The sequence below is a fragment of the Pseudophryne corroboree genome, chromosome 4, assembly GCF_028390025.1.
Source record: "Pseudophryne corroboree isolate aPseCor3 chromosome 4, aPseCor3.hap2, whole genome shotgun sequence".
Classification (NCBI taxonomy): Eukaryota; Metazoa; Chordata; class Amphibia; order Anura; family Myobatrachidae; genus Pseudophryne; species Pseudophryne corroboree.
In genome coordinates this window covers 764,720,510-764,741,377 of record NC_086447.1, presented here as the reverse complement: position 1 = coordinate 764,741,377, position 20,868 = coordinate 764,720,510, and the positions used below count along the sequence as shown (strand labels likewise).

General features: G+C 46.5%; 1 protein-coding gene across 3 annotated transcripts in view; it reads right to left on the bottom strand.

Annotated features, from left to right (window-relative positions):
- Positions 1 to 20,868, bottom strand: part of VRK2 (VRK serine/threonine kinase 2) — a 183,124-nt gene that overhangs the window by 116,209 nt on the left and 46,047 nt on the right. For all 3 annotated transcript variants that reach the window (XM_063918204.1, XM_063918203.1, XM_063918202.1), the window contains exons 6-7: positions 13,916 to 14,024; positions 457 to 549 (exon numbers count right to left, since the gene is read on the bottom strand). In XM_063918204.1, the coding sequence (XP_063774274.1) occupies positions 457 to 549; positions 13,916 to 14,024 (202 nt within the window). The remainder of the gene's footprint in view (positions 1 to 456; positions 550 to 13,915; positions 14,025 to 20,868) is intronic.

The window sequence follows — 20,868 nt, the reverse complement described above, 5'->3', positions numbered from 1 at the left end:
TAACCCTAACCTCCACACGCAGAAGAACCACAGCACCCTCGCAGCCTAACACAAAGTGGTGGCTTGCTTCTCAGTGGGTTTGAGGTCACCACTGCCACTTACTTAAAAATAACCCAAAAATGACCTTGTCCCATTTCATTTGTACACCACTGAAGATATTTACTTATTAGAATTATATTGTTTAATGCTGCTACTTAATATAAATGAGAACGATACAGTGGAGCTTGGCTTTGTTTATAGTGTGTCATTTTGTAGTTATGTGTGGGTTTAATTAGATGTGTTATGTAGAAACTGGTTCTTTCTGGGGATTTCGGTCCATTAAATCTTCTTGCACTGTAATTTAGTGTGCTCACTGACCATTTATTTAACCTGAGCACTTTTTCAGTTACATTTTTCTTTTACAATAAACAAAAAAACAAACAAAACAGTGTGGATCCAGAAACTAAATGCCATTACCTTTTTGGGATCAAAAGTGTGTAGGAGGATATTTGCTGCTTTGATATCGCCATGCACATACTCATGTTCATGTATGTATTCTAGAACATCCAACTGGAATACAGAAAATAAAGAATTAACATACAAATTATGTTTAAAGCACTTTGAAAGTTAAATATACTAACGCTACACATATGTGGGCATATCCAATTAGGGGAGTATCCAATTACTTGCGATCTGTTTTCAGACGATGACGCAATTTTTGACCTATGGTTATTATAGCGGTATCCAAGTAGACCACTTTTTTGCTGTAGAAAATGAACCATGAACGTGCGATAAAACATGAGATCCGGGATCAGTTCCCGATCCCATCTGCTATTGCGGCTCCTATGGCCGCTTATCGTGGTTTATAGATCGGGTGCCTGAGGCACCCGAAGCATAACTCCCTGATAAGTGCCAACATCGGGGGAGGAGCGCTCTGCATTGGGGCTAACTGGATAGCCCCCATCAAACCTATTAGGTGTGAGGTTTTGACCGCAAAAAAACTAGCGGACCTCAGGCCCATTTTTGATTACCGCGGGTATGCGCACTCACAATACCCATGGTATCCTATTTTTAAAAAATGGCCACAAGTTCCATTGGCCTCATGAAGCGAGAAATAAAATGCGTCCGAGTACTTACCTGCGTGTTTTCCGGCCACCCCAGTGGTCTCCACAGCTCTGTCACTTCCCCTTCATTATTTCACTGTGAAGGAGGATGCTGGTAGGGAAGGAGGCTGGTGGGAGGGGAGGTGGCTGCTAGAGGAGATTTAGTTCTCCCTGCTGCTGCCACCTGACACACACAGGGGGTCTCTCTCACACTGTGGGTTACAGGGATCTCACACACTCACACACACACACACACACACACACACACACACTCATGCATACTCAAACACCACTGCTGCAGAAGACCAGCCTGTCGGGATCCGGAGGAAGAAGACAGTGCTGCAGAAGGAAAGTAATTCAGGACTAATTAAGCCAATTGGAAACTTCCAATTGCTTAATTAGTCATTAGGGGAGTGTCTTGGAGTTTTGAAGCAAGTCCAACTTACTTTTTCCTAAAAATAAAGACCAAAGGAAAATGGATTTGTTTACTCACCGTAAAATCTCTTCTTAAGGCTATGGCGTTTGGCAATAAAACAGATAAAAACTAACTCCTTCCCCATCTAACCCCCCTCACCTATAGAAGCACCTCAGTCTATGTTTATCAAAGCTGCCAGGAGGAAGAACACACCAAAAGAATATGAAAACAACAAAAGGAACAATGGCAAGAAGCAATACCAATAGCAAGTAACCAGACAAGCAGGGAGGGATCGCAGCGTCCCCAATATGGACTCTGAGGAAGAGATTTTACATTGAGTAAAAAATCCAATTTCCTCTCATCCATCTGGAGGAAGTTGCATCATTACCACTGGGAATTCACAAAGTGTGTGTGTGTGTGTGTGTGTGTGTGTGTGTGTGTGTGTGTGTGTGTGTGTGTGTGTGTGTGTGTGTGTGTGTGTGAAATCTGACTGCCAACATTGGCATCTGCCACCCCGAACGGTATAACACCACTTTCAATGTGAGGAGCCTCAATACAACCAAGTCCAGAGGCTCAAAGGCAACCATTTTGGAGAGCGACTAGCATGAGAATCAGGTCCCAAGGAGGGACAGTAGGTATGTACGGAGCCTGGATATGAAGGACCCCACAAAGAAAGGTTTGAAAGTCTGGAAAGGTGGCTTACTTCCTCTGACACCTGACCTTTCAGTGAGGAAGAAGAAGGCCATTGGTCAAACCAGCCTGAGCCAAGCCAAGCGAAAAACCTCAGCCAAAAGACCCTGGTGCTCACACCAAGAAATATACAACCTTCAGAAACAGTGATAAATTTTGGAAGTCATTGGCTTTCTGGTCTGAACCACAGTCCAAACCACTGATCGAGACAAACCCTTCACCATCAAGATGTTGGATTCAAGAGCCATGCCATCAAAGCCAGACAATGTAAATCGGGGTACAGACACGGAACCTGAAACAGAAGGTCTGGCCAAAGGAACAGACGGTAGAGAGTCGCTTAAATAAAAATAAAAAAAAGTGTACCAGTGATAACATGGCCAGTCTGGAACAATGAGGATGACTGGGAGAGCATGCTGCTGAATGCGTTGAAGCACTTGTGGAAGCATTGCCAGAGGTGGAAACAGGTACCCAAGGCGAAACTGTGAACGAGCCATCATGGCAGCCACAAGAGTCACATGAGCGAGCACCATACTGAGGAAGCTTTCTATTCAAGCAAGATGCCATGAGATCTATGTCGGGAGTGCCCCACATAGACACGAGAGACTGGAACACTTCATGATTTAGTTCTCAATTACCTGGATGAACAGTGTGGTGGCTGAGAAAACTTGCTTCCCAGTTGTCCACCACCGAGATGTAGACTGCCGAGATGTATACTGGCTGGAACTCAACACTCTGCCTAACAAAAGGATGTAGGAGACTTTGTTCATGGCCCTCCAGCTGCGAGTCCCACCTTGTTTGCTGATGTATGCCGCTGCTGTGGCATTGTCCGACTTGATGTGAACCAGGTAACCCTCAAGGAACAGTTGAGCTTGAAGCAAGGCATGTCAGATGGCCCACAGTTCGAGAGTGTTGATCGGTAGGGAAGATTCCAGTGTGGACCAAAGTCCTTGAAAATGCTGATCCTAAACCACTGCACCCCAACCAGTGAACAATGACCCAGGTCCAAATTGAAAAGGACCTTGGACAGATTCAGAACTTGATGCAACTACCAGTGGGACTGACGGGTTTCAGGAGAGAGGTGGAAAAGCTATCTGTTCAGCTGGGAACCGGTCTTTAACCAGCATTAAAGAAATGGAAGTAGAAGCGGGCGGTCATGGAATCAGGAGAACGGAACCGCTAAAAAAGATTGCCACCATTTTACCTAGGAGTCGCATGCATTTGATAACAGACACTTGAGACAACTGCAGCAACGACTGAACTCTGGACCAAACAACCTGAATCTTTTCTGGGGGAAGAAACACTCGCTGGTGTTGAAAAGGGACCTAGAAACACTATCTGCTGAGAAGGGATGAGCTTGGACTTGGGAAACTTTGCAGAGAGTCCACCATGAGAAGCAGATGTTGACGAAGGAGGGCATCGGAAGGAGCTTTGAGCAACAGGTTGTCCAGATATGGAATTATGTTGACACAGCTGCGTCTGTGCCAGGCCACCATGTGAGCCATCATTTTTTGTGAACACCTGGTGAGCTGTTGAGAGCCCGAAGGGTAAGGCTTGAAACTGAAACTACCAATGTCTCACAGCAAAAGATGGTGATGACCTTTCCTTATGGGAACATGTAGGAAGGTATCTTGTAGGTCTATGGAAGTCAAAAATTCCACATTCTCTATGGCGCCTATGACAGAATGGGTGGAGTCTATTTTGAACTTCTACCGGTAAAGAAAAGGGTTCACCAGTTTGAGATTAAGAATCGGATGGAATGACCCATCTGGTTTGTCCACCAGTAGAAGCCTGAAACAAAATCCCAGACCCTGCTGGCGAGGATAAACTGGAATAATGATGTCGGAAATGGAAAGAGACGAAACGGCCTGGAGAAGAGTCTGTTTACTGACAAGACCCTGAAGAAGAGGGGGTAACAAAAAAATGGTCTGGAATAGGGAGTTCGAGATCTAGAATGTACCCCTTTGAAATTACACCACTTACCCAATGGTCCGGCTCTGTTTGGAGCCAAATTTCCCGGAACTTGGGCAAGCAGGCCCCCACCATCTGAGGGCTTAGCAAAGAATGCATAGCATCATGCAGAAGGCTTGTCAGTTGACTTAGGTCCTGGGCAACGTGTGGAATGTGCTCCATGGCCATGGAAAGCGCCTATGCGGGGAACAGGGGAAGTTCCTCTAAATTACTGTAAACTTCCTCTAGCTTGGGGCTGAAAGGACCAGAACCTAAGAGCCTTCTACTTTGGAGCAGAGACTGGAAGGTAAGGACTTCTGCCCCTAGTGGCTTGAGAAATAATCTTACTAAGTTCCGAGCTAAAAAGAAAATCACCCTCAAAAGGAAACTGCCTCCAAAGTGTGCTTGGATTCCAAATCAGCGTTCCAAGACTTCAACCATAAGGAACGTCTGGCTGCACTGCCAAAGCAGAAATACAAAACTGGCTAGAAATGACATGCAACAAAGCATCATTGACATAAGTGAAAGCTTCTGAAATTTGTTCCACTAAAAGCCCCAGAAGGATCATCAGACTGAACTGCCGACACAATCTCCGACATCCAGAAAATCAAGTTCCTTAAGCACCCAAGCACTATAGGGCAAAAAAATAACCAAAATATGGCGAAGTGAAATGCCAGAAAGAGTGAATACTGATTTAAGGATGGCTTCGTATTTCCTACACATAGGCGCCTTTAATATAACCGTCTGGACTGTAGCAATAACAATTGCTTTAGTCAACAGCGTAATGGGTGCGTCTACCTTTGCGGAATTTTGTGTCCTTGTTGCCAAAAGGATAAAGATACTGTACTTACATTTCCTGGGGGCTTGAAACTTAGTATCAGGCTTAAATCAAGCTTCTTTTAATACCTCCTGAAAGTGCGAAACAGGCGGAAAAACAGAGACCTGCTTCTTCTTGCATTTGAAAAGAAAAGTGGAACTTTGACTCTGCTACTGCAGGATCCTGTAGCTGTAAGGTCTGATGAACAGTATCAATTAAAAGCTCTGGAGATGAAGTGGCTGAATATGGATCACCACCAGGAGAGTTAAGCGAAGCTGGCATGGCTCACTGTTTGGTGGCGGTGGCCCCAGCCAATGCGGCCATCTTATTTAAAGAAGTCATCGCCATTTCGGATAAACATCTGCCCATATTACAGGCCTATTTTGGTTCATCTAAAGCAGGGGTGGGGAACCTCCGGCCCGCGGGCCGTATACGGCCCGCAAAACCGTTTGGTCCGGCCCACCAGGTTGTGTCAGTGAGACACGCTGCCGCTCAGTCGGGCGGCAGCGTGTCTCAGCTGTCAGAGCAGGGAGACGGAGGAGAGCGCGGCTGTAGAATGGGACCAGCGGCGTGTAGTACTTCAAACCAGCCGCCGGTCCGTGAGCCAATCAGAGCTCGCGGACCGGCAGCCAATCAGGAGCCGCGGCTGCCGGTCCGCGAGCTCTGATTGGCTCTCGAACCGGCGGCTGATTTGAAGTACTACACGCCGACGCTTTCACCCGACAGCCTCGCTCTCCTCCGTCGCGTCCACGGTAAGCAGCACGGAGGGGAGAGGGGAGGGCATTTGTATACCTGGCACTGTGGGGGCTGTATACCTGGCACTGTGGGGGGTATTTGTATACCTGGCACTGTGGGGGCAGTATACCTGGCACTGTGGGGGGTATTTGTATACCTGGCACTGTGGGGGGCATTTGTATACCTGGCACTGTGGGGGGCATTTGTATACCTGGCACTGTGAGGGGCATTTGTATACCTGGCACTGTGAGGGGCATTTGTATACCTGGCACTGTGGGGGGTATTTGTATACCTGGCACTGTGAGGGGCATTTGTATACCTGGCACTGTGAGGGGCATTTGTATACCTGGCACTGTGGGGGCATCTGTATACCTGGCACTGTGAGGGGCATCTGTATACCTGGCACTGTGAGGGGCATTTGTATACCTGGCACTGTGGGGGCAATTGTGGATCTGGCACCGCACTACTGGGGGCATATGTGTATCACGTCCCATTTTAACTGGCCACACCCATTTTTTTGGCGCGTGCGCGCCTCCGGCGCGCACACACAGTAACTCTAAGGGGCAGACCTACTGGGGGGCAGGCTCATTTTTTAAGTTGAAAATTTTTGTATGGCCCCCGAAGGATTTTATAAATATCCAAATGGCCCTCGGTAGAAAAAAGGTTCTCCACCCCTGATCTAAAGGATCAGAAAATAGGATTTTGATACTTACCAGATAAATCCTTTTCTTTGAATCCACAGGGGGCACTGGAGTACTCTTGGGATATGGACATATGGATATTTAAATTAGTAACTATCCACCCCCTCCATACTCGCAAAGTACCTCAGTGTTTCTTACTGAGCCGAACAGGAGCAATAGAGAAGATGAACAATCGAGAATTACATATAACATTATAACTTAACGGACAACAATGAAGTTGACACATAACGTAACGGATAACGAAACAGTTGGCACAATAATAGATATCACCTGAACATTTGAACAAGTCGGTGAGAACGTGTTACCATAAGATCCACTGAACTTACCACAAGACAGGTAAAAACTGCTCTGGGTGGGCGTCCAGTGCCCCCTGTGGATTCAAAGAACAGGATTTATCTGGTAAGTACCAAAATCCTATTTTCTTTTTCATCCACTAGGAGTCACTGGAGTACTCTTGGGACGTACCAAAGTTTCCCCCTTGGACGGGAGAGCTGTTTGGTACCTGTAACACTAGATGGCCAAAGCTAGATGCTGATGCTGCAAACGTGTCACGGATGACCATGTAGACGCACGGCAAAGTTGTGTTGTAGAAGCTCCACGACCTGCTGCCCATGAAGTTCCCACAGAATGTGTGGAATGAGCTGAAACTGATGTAGGCGGTTGTAGCCTAGCATGAAGGCAAGCCTGATGTATAGTCAGCTTAATCCACCTGGACAAGGTCTGCTTGGAAGCTTGCCAACCCATCTTGACTGCATCATAGAAAACAAACAATGTATCCGTTTTACGTACTGTTGCTGTTCGGGCCACATAAACGCGTAGTGCGCATACCACATCCAAAGTAGCTCGAGTTCCTGCACCTTCTGATAACACAGGAACTAAGATTGGTTGATTGATGTGAAATGAAGCTACCACCTTGGTAGGAAAGCAGGGACTCATCCGAAGTTCCGCTCTATCATCATGGAACACCAGATACGGTGGCTTGCACGACAAGGCACCCAATTCTGAAACACACTTTGCTGAAGCGAAGGCTAATAGAAAAACTGTTTTCCAAGTGAGAAACTTAACATCCACGTGTTGTAAGGGTTCAAAAAGTGAAGACTGTAAAAATTCTAACCCCAGATTTAAGTCCCATGGAGCTGTAGGTGGTATAAATGGAGGTTGTACTCGGAGGATACCTTGTAGGAAAGTGTGTCCTGTTGGCAAAAGAGCCAAACGCCTTTGAAAGTAAATTGACAAGGCAGAGATCTGCACATTTAGTGTAGATAAACGTAGTCTAACCCAGTCTGTAAAAATAGGAAAAGACGGGATAACTTGAAAGATGAGGTCGGAACCTTCCGAGCTTCACACCACCCGATATAGGCACGCCAAATCCTGTGATAATGAGCTGCCATAACTGGCTTCCTAGCCCGTAACATGGTTGGTATAACAGATTCTGGAATGCCCTCTCGTCTTAAGAGGGCGGTTTCAACAGCCCCCGTCAAACGCAGCCGCACTAAACCGGGGTAAAGGAACGGACCCTGTTGCAACAAGGCCGGACGTAGCGGGAGCGGCCAAGGATAGTCTGCGAGTAGCCCGCGGAGATCCGAGAACCATGCTCTCAGAGGCCAATGAGGCGCCACTAGTATGACTGTCGTGGACTCTCGTTTGATCCGCTTTAGCAACCGAGGAAGCAGCGGAAACGGTGGAAATAGATACACGAGGCTGTACGGCCACGCGATCGTGAGAGCATCCATTGCCACTGCCGTTGGATCTCTTGTTCTGGACACATACTGGGATGTTTGATGATTTTGGCTAGATGCCATTAGATCCACCTGTGGGTAACCCCAATGCTGGACCAACATCTGGAACACTGCTGGGTTTAATGCCCATTCTCCTGGATGAAAATCCTGACGGCTGCCTCCCAGTTGTCCACTCCCGGAATGAACACTGCCGACAATATCACCTGGTGATGCTTGGCCCAATTGAGGATTCGAGCAACTTCCTGCATGGCCATGCGACTTCGAGTTCCTCCTTGTTTGTTAATGTATGTGACTGCCGCCGCATTGTCTGACTGAACCTGGACAGTCTGAGACCGGAGCATGTGCACTGCTTGTCGCAGCGCGTTGTAAATTGCCCCGAGTCCCAGGACATTTATTGACAGTAATCTTTCTTGGTCTGACCAGAGACCTTGAAGCTAACAATTTTAGACCACTGCTCCCCAACCTCTAAGACTTGCGTCCGTCATTAGATTTATCCAATTCTAGACTCCGAACCTTTTCCCTGCGGTGAGATTGTGTACTTGGAGCCACCAGAGTAGAGATATTCTGGCCTTTGGAGACAACCGCACCATCTGATGAATTTGTAGATGCGAGCCTGACCACTGTGCGAGAACATCCAGTTGAAAAGGACGGGAGTGAAATCTTCCGAACTGGAGCGCTTCGAAAGACGCCACCATCTTTCCTAACAGTCGAATGCACAAATGCACCGAGACGGTCCGTGGTTTGAGCACTAAGATGATGAATACTTGGTACCTTCTGGCAGGTAAATTCGTTGATCCACCGTATCAAGAATCATTCCTAGAAATTGAAGTCTTTGAGACGGAATCAGGTTTGATTTCTTGAAGTTGACAATCCAACCATGCTGAGCTAGTACATTGTACGTTAGCAAGGCATGTTGAAGGAGTATCTGGTGAGACGGAGCTTTGATGAGCAGATCATTTAAGTACGGAACTATTATCAATCCCAGGGATCTGAGATGAGCTATCATCACAGACATCACTTTTGTGAATACCCGAGGCACTGACGAGAGGCCAAACGGTAGGGCCTGAAATTGATAATGGTTTGTTGTACTGCAAACCTTAAGTACACCTGATGCGGTGGCCAAATTGGAATGGTCAAGTACACATCCTTGAGATCCAGCACAATCATGAATTCCTGTGGCTCTAAACCTGCAATTACTGACCGCAGGGATTCCATCTTGAATCTGGGAGCCCATCATGCCACTGGCTTGTTGGTAGTCTTAGCGTACCACGTCTACTGTGTGTGGTTGTTCCTCTAGCACGGCCTCGAAAGGACTGAGGTTTAAATTATTTGAATGCTGGTCCTGAATATTTTCGTTTAGGAGCCTGTGTAGGCAATGGTAGGAAAACAGATTTCCTCCCTGTGGCCTGAGAAATCCATTTGTCCAATTCAGGACCAAACAACATCTCACCAACGTAAGACAAAGCTTCTATTCCTCGTTTGGACTCTACCTCTGCCTGCCAAGAACGCAGCCAAAGTGCATGTCATGCCGCAACTAATGAAGCTGAAAGGCGAGAACTAACCTGGCCTAATGTCCATAGACACTGTACATAGATACTCAGCAGATTCACAGGATGTGACCCACAAGAAGTATAAGGTGGTCGTCTTGTAGGGCCGACCTGAGCTGTGTTATCCATGCAATTACAGCCTTATTTACCCAAATTCCAACCAAAGCAGGCCTAAGCAACACCCCTACTGCTGTATACATTGAGTTTAGCATAGCGTCTAGCTTACGCTCTGACGGGTCTTTAAGCATAGTAGCAGTTGGTACTGGAATGGTTAACTTTTTAGAAAGTTTTGACACAGACTCAACCACCGTCGGAGGATTCTCCCATTTAGAAGTCATAGCCTCTGGAAACGGGTAACTAGACAGAAACCGGCGAGGTATAGAAAACCGTTTATCTGGATTCTTCCATGCCTCTGTTAACTGCTTATTAAGAGACTCTGAATAAGGAAAACACACCGGAGATCTGTCGTTTAGCAAATAACACCTCATCATTTGAAAGAGGTTGTTCAGTCTCCGTAAAATCTAGAACCTGACATACTGCCCTGATGAGATTATCAATGGCCGGACTATCAGTATCCTCACTATCTGACTCCTGGCCCAATTCACCCTCCTCATGTTCCTCTTGAGATATGAGGTCTGGCATGGAATCGTCTGAATGCAACATAGCAGAAACTGGTAAATTATAAGACAAATGATAACTATCTTTGGGACCCGAACTAGACTTGGACCTTTGCAAAGTCCATCTCCTGAGACCCCTCCGGTATCTCAGGCAGTATCATCAGAGTCTCAGATCTAGCTGCCGCACGCTCCTTTAGAGCGGAGCCCAATTCCGATTGTAACCCAGACATTACATCCGCTAGCATTGCCCATGGAGGATCAGGAGAAGAAATCGTATTTGTAGCTGTATTTAAAAAACATACTGTGCATGTGGTAGATCCATCAGGTAACACACTCGCACAGACATTGCAGCTAAGCTACTTTTTTGATTTAGCATTAGCCTTACTCATTATGTCACAGACAGACAAACGGACAAATACAGACAAGTCCCACGACTCAGTAAAAATGTAACTAAAGTGTGTATAAGCCCGAAGTGCAGTTCACGTGGCCACACTATATGAAACCTGATCTGTCCGAATTCCTACTAACACCCCTGCTCCATCCGGTGGCCGAGTGTTGTAGGACAGCAAACTTCCTGAAAGAAGAAGCAGGAAGTGGAGTTAAAATGGCGTCCTGCCATGTGGTTATACCTATGTATAACACAGAAATCATGTTAGGCTATATGTATGTGTCACTGGTACATTTATAACCCCCTTAAAAACATGCAGCCTCTTTATAGTAATATGCTTTGTATTAATACAGGCTTAACAGCCTGTTGTAAGTGCTGTACTGCTGCTGCTGGCATTACCTCCCCCCCACTATCTCCCCCCTGAAGCGGCGCTGCTTGTAATGGAGACAGACCACGGCAGCAGTGAGCGCTGTCCGCGGTCTGAGTGAGGGTTGAGCTGCCGGTAGCGTGGAAGCTGTCATAGGCTCCCCACCTAGTGTGAGCTCCCCTCGGTGAGAGCTATCATCGGTGGGAGCCGGGGAGCATGGCGGCACCAGTACCAGTGCTAGTAGTGGCTGGAAGCCAGGAGCTGGGGAGCGGCCAGTGGTACCATTACTATCAGCGGCCGGGAGCTGGGGAGCGGTGTCACTGGTACATTTATAACCCCCTTAAAAACATGCAGCCTCTTTATAGTAATATGCTTTGTATTAATACAGGCTTAACAGCCTGTTGTAAGTGCTGTACTGCTGCTGCTGGCATTACCTCCCCCCCACTATCTCCCCCCTGAAGCGGCGCTGCTTGTAATGGAGACAGACCACGGCAGCAGTGAGCGCTGTCCGCGGTCTGAGTGAGGGTTGAGCTGCCGGTAGCGTGGAAGCTGTCATAGGCTCCCCACCTAGTGTGAGCTCCCCTCGGTGAGAGCTATCATCGGTGGGAGCCGGGGAGCATGGCGGCACCAGTACCAGTGCTAGTAGTGGCTGGAAGCCAGGAGCTGGGGAGCGGCCAGTGGTACCATTACTATCAGCGGCCGGGAGCTGGGGAGCGGTGGCAGCCGGCCAGCGGTAAGAGTGCGGCTGGGCTCTGGAAGAGGCAGCGGGAGCAGGACATAGTACTAAGCAAGCAATCCCCACACAGCGGGGCGGCAGAGTGATCTGACCGCCCCGATCCCCCAGCAATGCACATAAAAGGAGTGGTGCCTTATGTAAGCTCTGGAGTGGGCTTCTTGTGTAAGCTCTGTCCAGCTCCTTCCTGCAGCTCAGTGAAAGTAGCTGAGCCGAGTATGGTCTATGGCGGTGCTCCTCTCTGAGCGCAGACAAGCCAATAGCTGCACCAGCAGCTTCCACAATCCCGGACCCAAGCTTCTTTATAAGCTGGGAAGGGATTGAGAGTCAAAAGTAAAAATAAAAATGAAAAAATAGAAATAACGTGGAGACTCTCCACGTGTGCTCTATCTTGATTGAGCACAGAAAAACACTGGGGTACTTTGGGAGTATGGAGGGGGTGGAGAGTTACTAATTTAAATATTTAAAATGTGCCTATACTGCTAACGCCCCGTCCATATCCCAAGAGTACTCCAGTGACCCCTAGTGGATGAAAAAGAAAAGGGTGTAGGCAAAGATCATGCAGCGGATATCAAATCCGCGGCCCAAGACTGGCAGAGCTCAGCAAAAGCCTCTGCCTTATCTTGCCCACAGCAGCATTGCTGACGGCAGGCATAATGGTGCTTGCTGTGCAAAGTGTACCCGGTTCTGTGCAACCTTTGGGCAACATCTTGCCACATTGTGAACAAGAAAAATAAATAGCTAATCCTGCCTTGCTTTTAGAAACTTTTGTCTGGTTTGCTTGACATAGTATAAGTGTAGTAAACCTATATTATATTATATCATGTATCTATATCTCTATATATATATATATATATATATATATATCTATCTCTCTCTATATATATATATATATATATATATATATATCTCTCTCTATCTATATATATATATATATATATATACATACATACTTACATACATACATACAAAAAAAGTACAGTGAACTGTCCACTGGAGAACTGAGAGAGCTGGTATAGTCCCAGAACATTTGTTAATTACAGTGCCTCCCAGTAGCCAGGAAGACACAGCGCTCCCTCAGCCTGCTGTGCTTAGAGAAGATGGCACCGTGTAAAGGGAGTGTTGGGGCCGGTACTAAGTGGAGGGCAGGGCACACTGCCTGAATGTAGGGAGTAGACAGATGGAGTCTACTGTTCCTGCCATCACCACTGACGATGGAGGGGACGGAGCTTACCGGTGCATGTACACGGGTACAATGAGGTTGTGTAAAACACCGCTATATCCCCCGCAACAGCAACCGCAAAAGCGAAAGGGTCCCAGCCTATACTCAGTGCCCTGTGACATAAGAGAGAGGAGAGCGAGACAGCAGCCCCTGTCCCCCTCTAAATTCCTGCTGCTACCGGTAAGTAGGCAACAGCATGGTTGGAGGAGGGGAGCAGAAGACACCTTTTGCCACAGGAAAACAACCAGGCCAGGTAAGCCCCAACAGCAGTAGCACAGCAAGGGGTACAAACTGCGAAGCCACGCCAGTGTGACACAGGTAAGGCATGTAGGGATATAGCAAGATCAGGGGGGATCGCAAACCAGCGCTACCCACCTGTGAATGCACCTACCTGACCCAGTGCCTCCTCGGATGTGGACTGGTGTAGAAGAGCCCCATGGATCTCTGCAATGTGATGGCTTACAAGAGGCTGTGCAGAGTGAGGAAAAAGGGCTCACAAACACCCATTAAACTACCTATCTCACTCTGCCAGTGATGTAAAAAGGGACTAAGCACTGCTTTATATAAAAATAGAAAAGAAAACAAACCTAACAGAAACCTAGGAGAAATGTGCCTTCACTCCAAGGCACAAAACCTAGACTGATGTGCACCAGTGGGAGGGGTTAGATGGGGAGGAGCTCGTTTGTAACTGTTTTAGTGCCAAACTCCATAGCACGCACTTTAACCCAGTGGTAATGAATCGGCACCCCTCCCCCCCCCCCCCCCCATTTTCAGGTGAAAAATATGCTCGACGCAAGCCGGTTGGGCACAGGACCTGGAGTGCCAAGAAGACATGTATGGCGCGACAGCAGCAATAATGTATGAGGACACATCTATATGCATGCTCATCAACACCCTTTGTTTTGTTTAACTCACCATACGTATTCCAATTTGCAGTGATGTTGCTACCGGCAATTTGCCATTGTTGTTGTTTTGCAACTTCAGCAGATCCACACCAAGCCGATCTATCACCATGAATCTGTACCTGTTATGATTAATGGTAATATAATTTAAAAAGTTACAATATTTTTCATACAGTGTCACAAATGGAAAAACCATATAGGAGGTACTATCCACATGGCAGACACTGTATGATTCCAGCACTAATACACTGGAAGCTAATGTTGTTATCCAGGAAGTTTGGTATACAGGTGAAACTCAGATAATTAGAATATCATGTAAAAGTTTAATTTATTTCAGTAATTTCAATTTAAAAGGCGAAACTAATAAATTATATAGACTCATTACATGCAAAGTGAGATACTACAAGCCTTTATTTGTTATAATTTTGATGATTGTGGCTTACAGCTTAAGAAAACCCCAAATCCATAATCTCAGAAAATTTGAATATTACATAAAATCAATCAAAAAAAAAAAAAAAAAAAGATTTTAAAATACAGAAATGTCGGCCCTCTGAAAATTATAATCATGCTTATGTACTCAGTACTTGGTTTGGGCCCCTTTTGCATGAATTACTCTCAATGCAGCGTGGCATGGATTCTATCAGCCTGTGGCACTGCTGAGGTGTTATGGAAGACCAGGATGCTTCAATGGGGGACTTCAGCTCTTCTGCATCGTTCAGTCATGGTCTCACATGGTCATGTCACATGCTCTGATCAGCACAATCTCTTTACTGGGAAAAACAGACGACCAGTAACTTACAAGTAACAAAGTCATTTCTATATTGGCCGATGAAAAGTACTGCCCTAGTCAAGTGTTCATGATGCAGATTCCTGAAAAACCTCACAGTACTGAGGGGTGTCTAGTATTTTGGTGGGGTGTTCTTTAGGTATTTGTATACAGTTGTTCTCCTATAGTCAACAACGTGAATTTAAGAGCAGGGACTAGAATTACACAAAGATACTGTATAAACATACTATATATTTTTTACATATATCACTGTATGCATGGTTTGATTTTTGTTTTAGCTGTAAAATAGGATTTGAATTACCTACAGGTAAATCCTTTTCCTGTAGTCCATAGGGATATTGAGAGAATCTAGTACAGTATAGACAAAGGAGCCAGTGCACTTTAAAATTTCTTCAAGTGGGTGTGCTGGCTCCTCCCCCAATGCCCCCTCCCACAGGTAGTTATAGGTAAGAACGTGCCCAAAGGAGAAAGGACATATATGAAAGAAGGAAAGATGATAACAAAGAGTGGTGAGATTTACATACCAGCACACCACGAACATATAACAACCAGCAACGGCTGGTAACAACAACAGCAACAGCTGAACAGGTAACGACATAACAAGAACCTGCAGAAAAGTCAATGCACTGAAGCGGGCTCCCAATATCCCTGATGGACTACGAGAAAAGGAATTACCAGTAGGTAATTAAAATCCTATTTTCTCTAACATCAATAATAAGATTTTAAGCCTACCGGTAAATCTTTTTCTCCTAGTCAGTAGAGGATGCTGGGGACTCCGTAAGGACCATGGGTATAGACGGGCTCTGCAGGAGACATGGGCACTTTAAGACTTTAGATGGGTGTGAACTGGCTCCTCCCTCTGTGCCCCTCCTCCAGACCTCAGTTAAAGAACTGTGCCCAGAGGAGACGGACAGTACGAGGAAAGGATTTTTGTTAATCTAAGGGCGAGATACATACCAGCCCACACCTTCCACACCGTACAACATACAACATGGAATATACGAAACCAGTCAACAGTATGAACAAACAGCATCAGCCAGAGACTGATCTCAACTGTAACATAACTCTTATGTAAGCAACAAACTATATACAAGCCTTGCAGAAATAGTCCGCACTGGGACGGGCGCCCAGCATCCTCTATGGACTAGGAGAAAAAGATTTACCGGTAGGTTTAAAATCTTATTTTCTCTTACGTCCTAGAGGATGCTGGGGACTCCGTAAGGACCATGGGGATTATACCAAAGCTCCAGACCGGGCGGGAGAGTGCAGATGACTCTGCAGCACCGATTGAGCAAACATGAGGTCCTCATTAGCCAGGGTATCAAACTTGTAGAATTTTGCAAAAGTGTTTGAACCCAACCAAGTGGCATGCCCGGCAAAGCTGTAATGCCGAGATGCCTCGGGCAGCCTGTACCGAATTAGGTAACGCCAATCCAGCCGTAGAATGAGCCTGCTGAATCATGTTACAGATCCAGCGAGCAATAGTCTGCTTCGAAGCAGGAGCGCCAACCTTGTTGGCCGCATACAGGACAAACCGTGCCGTCCTGGCTACATAAATTTTTAAGGCCCTGACTACATCAAGGGATTTGGAATCCTCCAAGTCACCCGTAGCCACAGGCACCACAATAGGTTGGTTCATATGAAACGACGAAACCACCATAGGTAGAAATTGAGGACGAGTTCTCAATTCTGCTCGATCCACGTGGAAAATCAGATAGGGGCTCTTGTGAGACAAGGCCGCCAATTCGGACACCCGCCTCGCGGATGCCAAGGCCAACAACATGACCACTTTCCAAGTGAGAAATTTTAATTCAACCATTTGAAGAGGTTCAAACCAGTGTGACTTAAGGAACTGTAACACCACGTTAAGGTCCCACGGTGCCACTGGGGGCACAAAAGGAGGTTGGATGTGCAGCACTCCCTTTACAAAAGTCTGGACTTCTGGGAGAGAAGCCAATTCCTTCTGAAAGAATATAGATAAGGACGAAATCTGCACCTTAATGGAGCCTAACTTTAGGCCCATATCCACTCCTGTCTGTAGAAAATGGAGAAAACGACCCAGCTGAAAATCTTCCGTAGGAGCATTCTTGGCTTCACACCAAGAAACATATTTCCTAAAGAAACGGTGATAGTGCTTCGCCGTTACCTCCTTCCTAGCTTTGATCAGAGCAGGGATAACTTCCCACGAAATACCTTTCCTAGCTAGGATTTTGTGTTCAACTGCCATGCCGTCAAACGTAACCGCGGTAAGTCTTGGAACACACAGGGCCCCTATTGCAACAGGTCCTCCCTGGGAGGAAGAGGCCACGGATCTTCTGTGAGCATCTCCTGAATATCTGAATACCAGGCCCTTCGAGGCCAATCTGGAACGATGAGTATTGTCTGCACTCTTGTTAGTCTTATAATTCTCAATATTTTTGAGATGAGTGGAAGTGGAGTGAACACATAGACCGACTGAAACACCCACGGTGTCACTAGGGCGTCCACTGCCACTGCCTGAGGGTCCCTCGACCTGGAACAATACATCCGAAGCTTTTTGTTGAGGCGTGACGCCATCATGTCTATTTGAGGAAGTTCCCAACGACTTGTTATCTCTGCAAAGACTTCTTGATGAAGTCCCCACTCTCCTGGATGGAGATCGTGTCTGCTAAGGAAGTCTGCTACCCAGTTGTCTACTCCCGGAATGAAGATTGCTGACAGAGCGCTTACATGATTTTCCGCCCAGCGAAGAATCCTGGTGGCTTCTGCCATTGCTGCTCTGCTCCTTGTCCCGCCTTGGCGGTTTACATGCGCCACGGCTGTGACGTTGTCTGACTGAATCAGAACGGGTAGGTTGCGAAGAAGTCTCTCTGCTTGTTGTAGGCCGTTGTATATGGCCCTTAATTCCAGCACATTGATGTGTTGACAAGCCTCCTGGCTTGACCATATTCCCTGAAAATGTCTTCCTTGTGTGACTGCTCCCCATCCTCGGAGGCTCGCGTCCGTGGTCACAAGAACCCAGTCTTGAATGCCGAACCTGCGACCCTCTAGAAGGTGAGCACTTTGAAGCCACCACAGGAGAGATACCTTGGCCCTGGGAGACAGGCTTATCCTCTGATGTATTTGTAGATGGGACCCTGACCACTTGTCCAGAAGGTCCCATTAAAAAGTTCTCGCGTGAAACCTGCCGAACGGAATGGCATCGTAGGCTGCCACCATCTTTCCCAATACTCGAGTACAGTGATGAACTGACACTCTTTTTGGCTTTAGCAGGTCCCTGACCATGGGGGTAATTCCAAGTTGATCGCAGCAGGATATTTTTTAGCAGTTGGGCAAAACCATGTGCACTGCAGGGGGGGCAGATATAACATTTGCAGAGAGAGTTAGATTTGGAACTAGCAAAACCGCTATCTTTGATCTTTAAGGATTCAGTTATATCAGGTATGGTTCCCAAAGACTGGCGTATAGCGGAAGTAGTGCCTATATTCAAAAAGGGAAGTAAAGCTGAACCAGGTAATTATAGACTAGTTAGTCTTACATCTATAGTGGGGAAAGTATTGGAAGGTATTCTAAGAGATAGTATTCAGAAGTTCCTTGAAGTCAATAAGGTCATTAAAAGGAATCAACATGGGTTTATGAAGGACAGATCCTGTCAAACCAACTTACTTGGCTTTTATGAAACAGTAAGCGCAAACCTAGATCAGGGTAAAGACGTGGATGTAATCTTTTTAGACTTTGCCAAAGCGTTCGATACTGTACCACACATGAGACTTATCTACAAGCTACAAGAATCAGGGCTAGGAAGCACAATATGCACTTGGGTCAAAAACTGGTTAGATAACAGGGAGCAGCGCGTTGTGGTTAATGGATCTTTTTCAACTTGGACTGAAGTGCTAAGTGGTGTGCCGCAAGGCTCAGTATTAGGACCGCTATTGTTCAATATTTTCATTAACGACCTAACAGAAGGTCTAGAGAGCATGGTGTCAATTTTTGCAGATGATACCAAATTGTGTAAGGCTATAAATACAGAGGAGGATGCCGAGTCTCTTCAGAACGACTTAGTTAAATTAGAAGCATGGGCAGCCAAATGGAGAATGCGCTTCAACACAGACAAGTGTAAGGTAATGCACTGTGGTAACAAGAATAAAAATTACACCTACCTACTAAATGGGGTAAAATTAGGGGATTCTGTACTGGAAAAGGACTTAGGTGTCCTCATAGGTAGCAAGCTAAGCAGTAGTACCCAAAGTAGGACTGCAGCAAAGAAGGCTAATAAGATATTAGCATGCATAAAACGGGGTATTGATGCTAGGGACGAGAGTATTATACTCCCGTTATATAAATCACTAGTGAGGCCACACCTTGAATACTGTGTACAATTCTGGGCACCGTACTACAAAAAGGATATCCTGGAGCTTGAAAAGGTACAGAGGAGGGCGACCAAACTAATTAAGGGCATGGAGACGATGGAATACAAGGAAAGGCTTGAAAGACTAGGCATGTTTACATTGGAAAAGCGGAGACTAAGAGGGGATATGATCAACATCTACAAATATATAAGGGGGCAATACACAGAGCTTGCGCGGGACCTGTTTTTGGTTAGATCAACACAGAGGACTCGTGGACACTCGCTCAGGTTAGAGGAGAGGAGATTCCGCACAATACGGCGCTAAGGCTTTTTCACGGTAAGGACAATACGTGTTTGGAATTCCCTGCCCGAGGGAGTTGTAATGGCGGAATCTGTCAACACCTTTAAGAATGGGTTAGATAAATTCCTAATGGATAAGGATATCCAGGGGTATGGTGCATAGTCATGCATTATAGTTACTATAAATAGGAATAAAATGCAACGGCTGACAGCAGCATCAGTCAGAAATTTTAGTCAAATCATCATGCATAGGAGACCACAAATAGGTTGAACTCGATGGACAATTGTCTTTTTTCAACCTCAGATACTATGTTACTATGTTACTATGTGACATGAAGGTATGCATCCTTTATGTCTAGCGACACCATAAAATCCCCCCCTTCCAGGCTGGAGATCACTGCCCGGAGAGAATCCATCTTGAATTTGAACCTTTTCAAATACAGGTTCAGGGATTTTAGATTCAGAATGGGTCGGACCGAGCCATCCGGCTTCGGGACCACAAATAGGGTTGAATAATACCCCGTCCCCTGTTGCATTAGGGGAACCTTGATGATCACTTGCTGTTGACACAGCTTTTGTATGGCAGCTGAAACTATTTCCCTCTCTGGGGAAGAAGCTCCAGTTTGTAGCCTTGGGATACAACCTCGAACGTCCAAGGATCCAAATCCGACTGAACCCAGACCTGGCTGAAGAGTCGAAGACGTGCCCCCACCGGTGCGGACTCCCTCAGCGGAGCCCCAGCGTCATGCGGTGGATTTTGTAGAGGCCGGGGAGGACTTTTGTTCCCGGGAACTAGCCGTAGCAGGCGCTCTTTTCCCTCTACCTTTACCTCTGGCGAGGAAGGAAGAGCCCCGACCCTTTCTGAACTTATGCGACCGAAAGGACTGCATCTGATATTGAGGTATTTTTTTTTGCTGTGGGGGAATGTAAGGCAAAAAAGAAGACTTACCCACGGTAGCTGTGGCAACCAGGTCCGCGAGGCCCTCCCCAAATAAAACCTTACCCTTGTAAGGTGAAATCTCCATATGTCTCTTTGAATCGGCATCACCTGTCCATTGGCGGGTCCACAGGGACCTTCTAGCCGAAATTGCCATGGCATTGGCTCTTGAACCCAACAGCCCAATATCTCTCGCAGCCTCTCTCATATATAACACTGCGTCCTTAATGTGACCAAAGGTCAAGAAAATGCTATCTTTATCTAGGGTGTCAATGTCAGATGACAAGTTATCTGCCCACGCTGCAATTGCGCTACCCACCCATGCCGACGCTACTGCCGGTCTGAGCAGGGCACCCGTATGTGTGTAAATTGATTAAAAGGTAGTTTCCTGTCTGCGATCAGCAGGATACTTGACGGCTGCTGTGTCTGGAGACGGTAGCGCCACCTTTTTGGACAAGCGCGTTAAAGCCTTGTCCACCGTGGGCGAGGATTCCCACCGTAACCTGTCCTGTGAGGGGAAGGGATACACCATAATAATTCTCTTGGGAATCTGCAGTTTCTTGTCTGGAGTTTCCCAAGCTTTTTCAAATAAAGCGTTCAGCTCATGAGATGGGG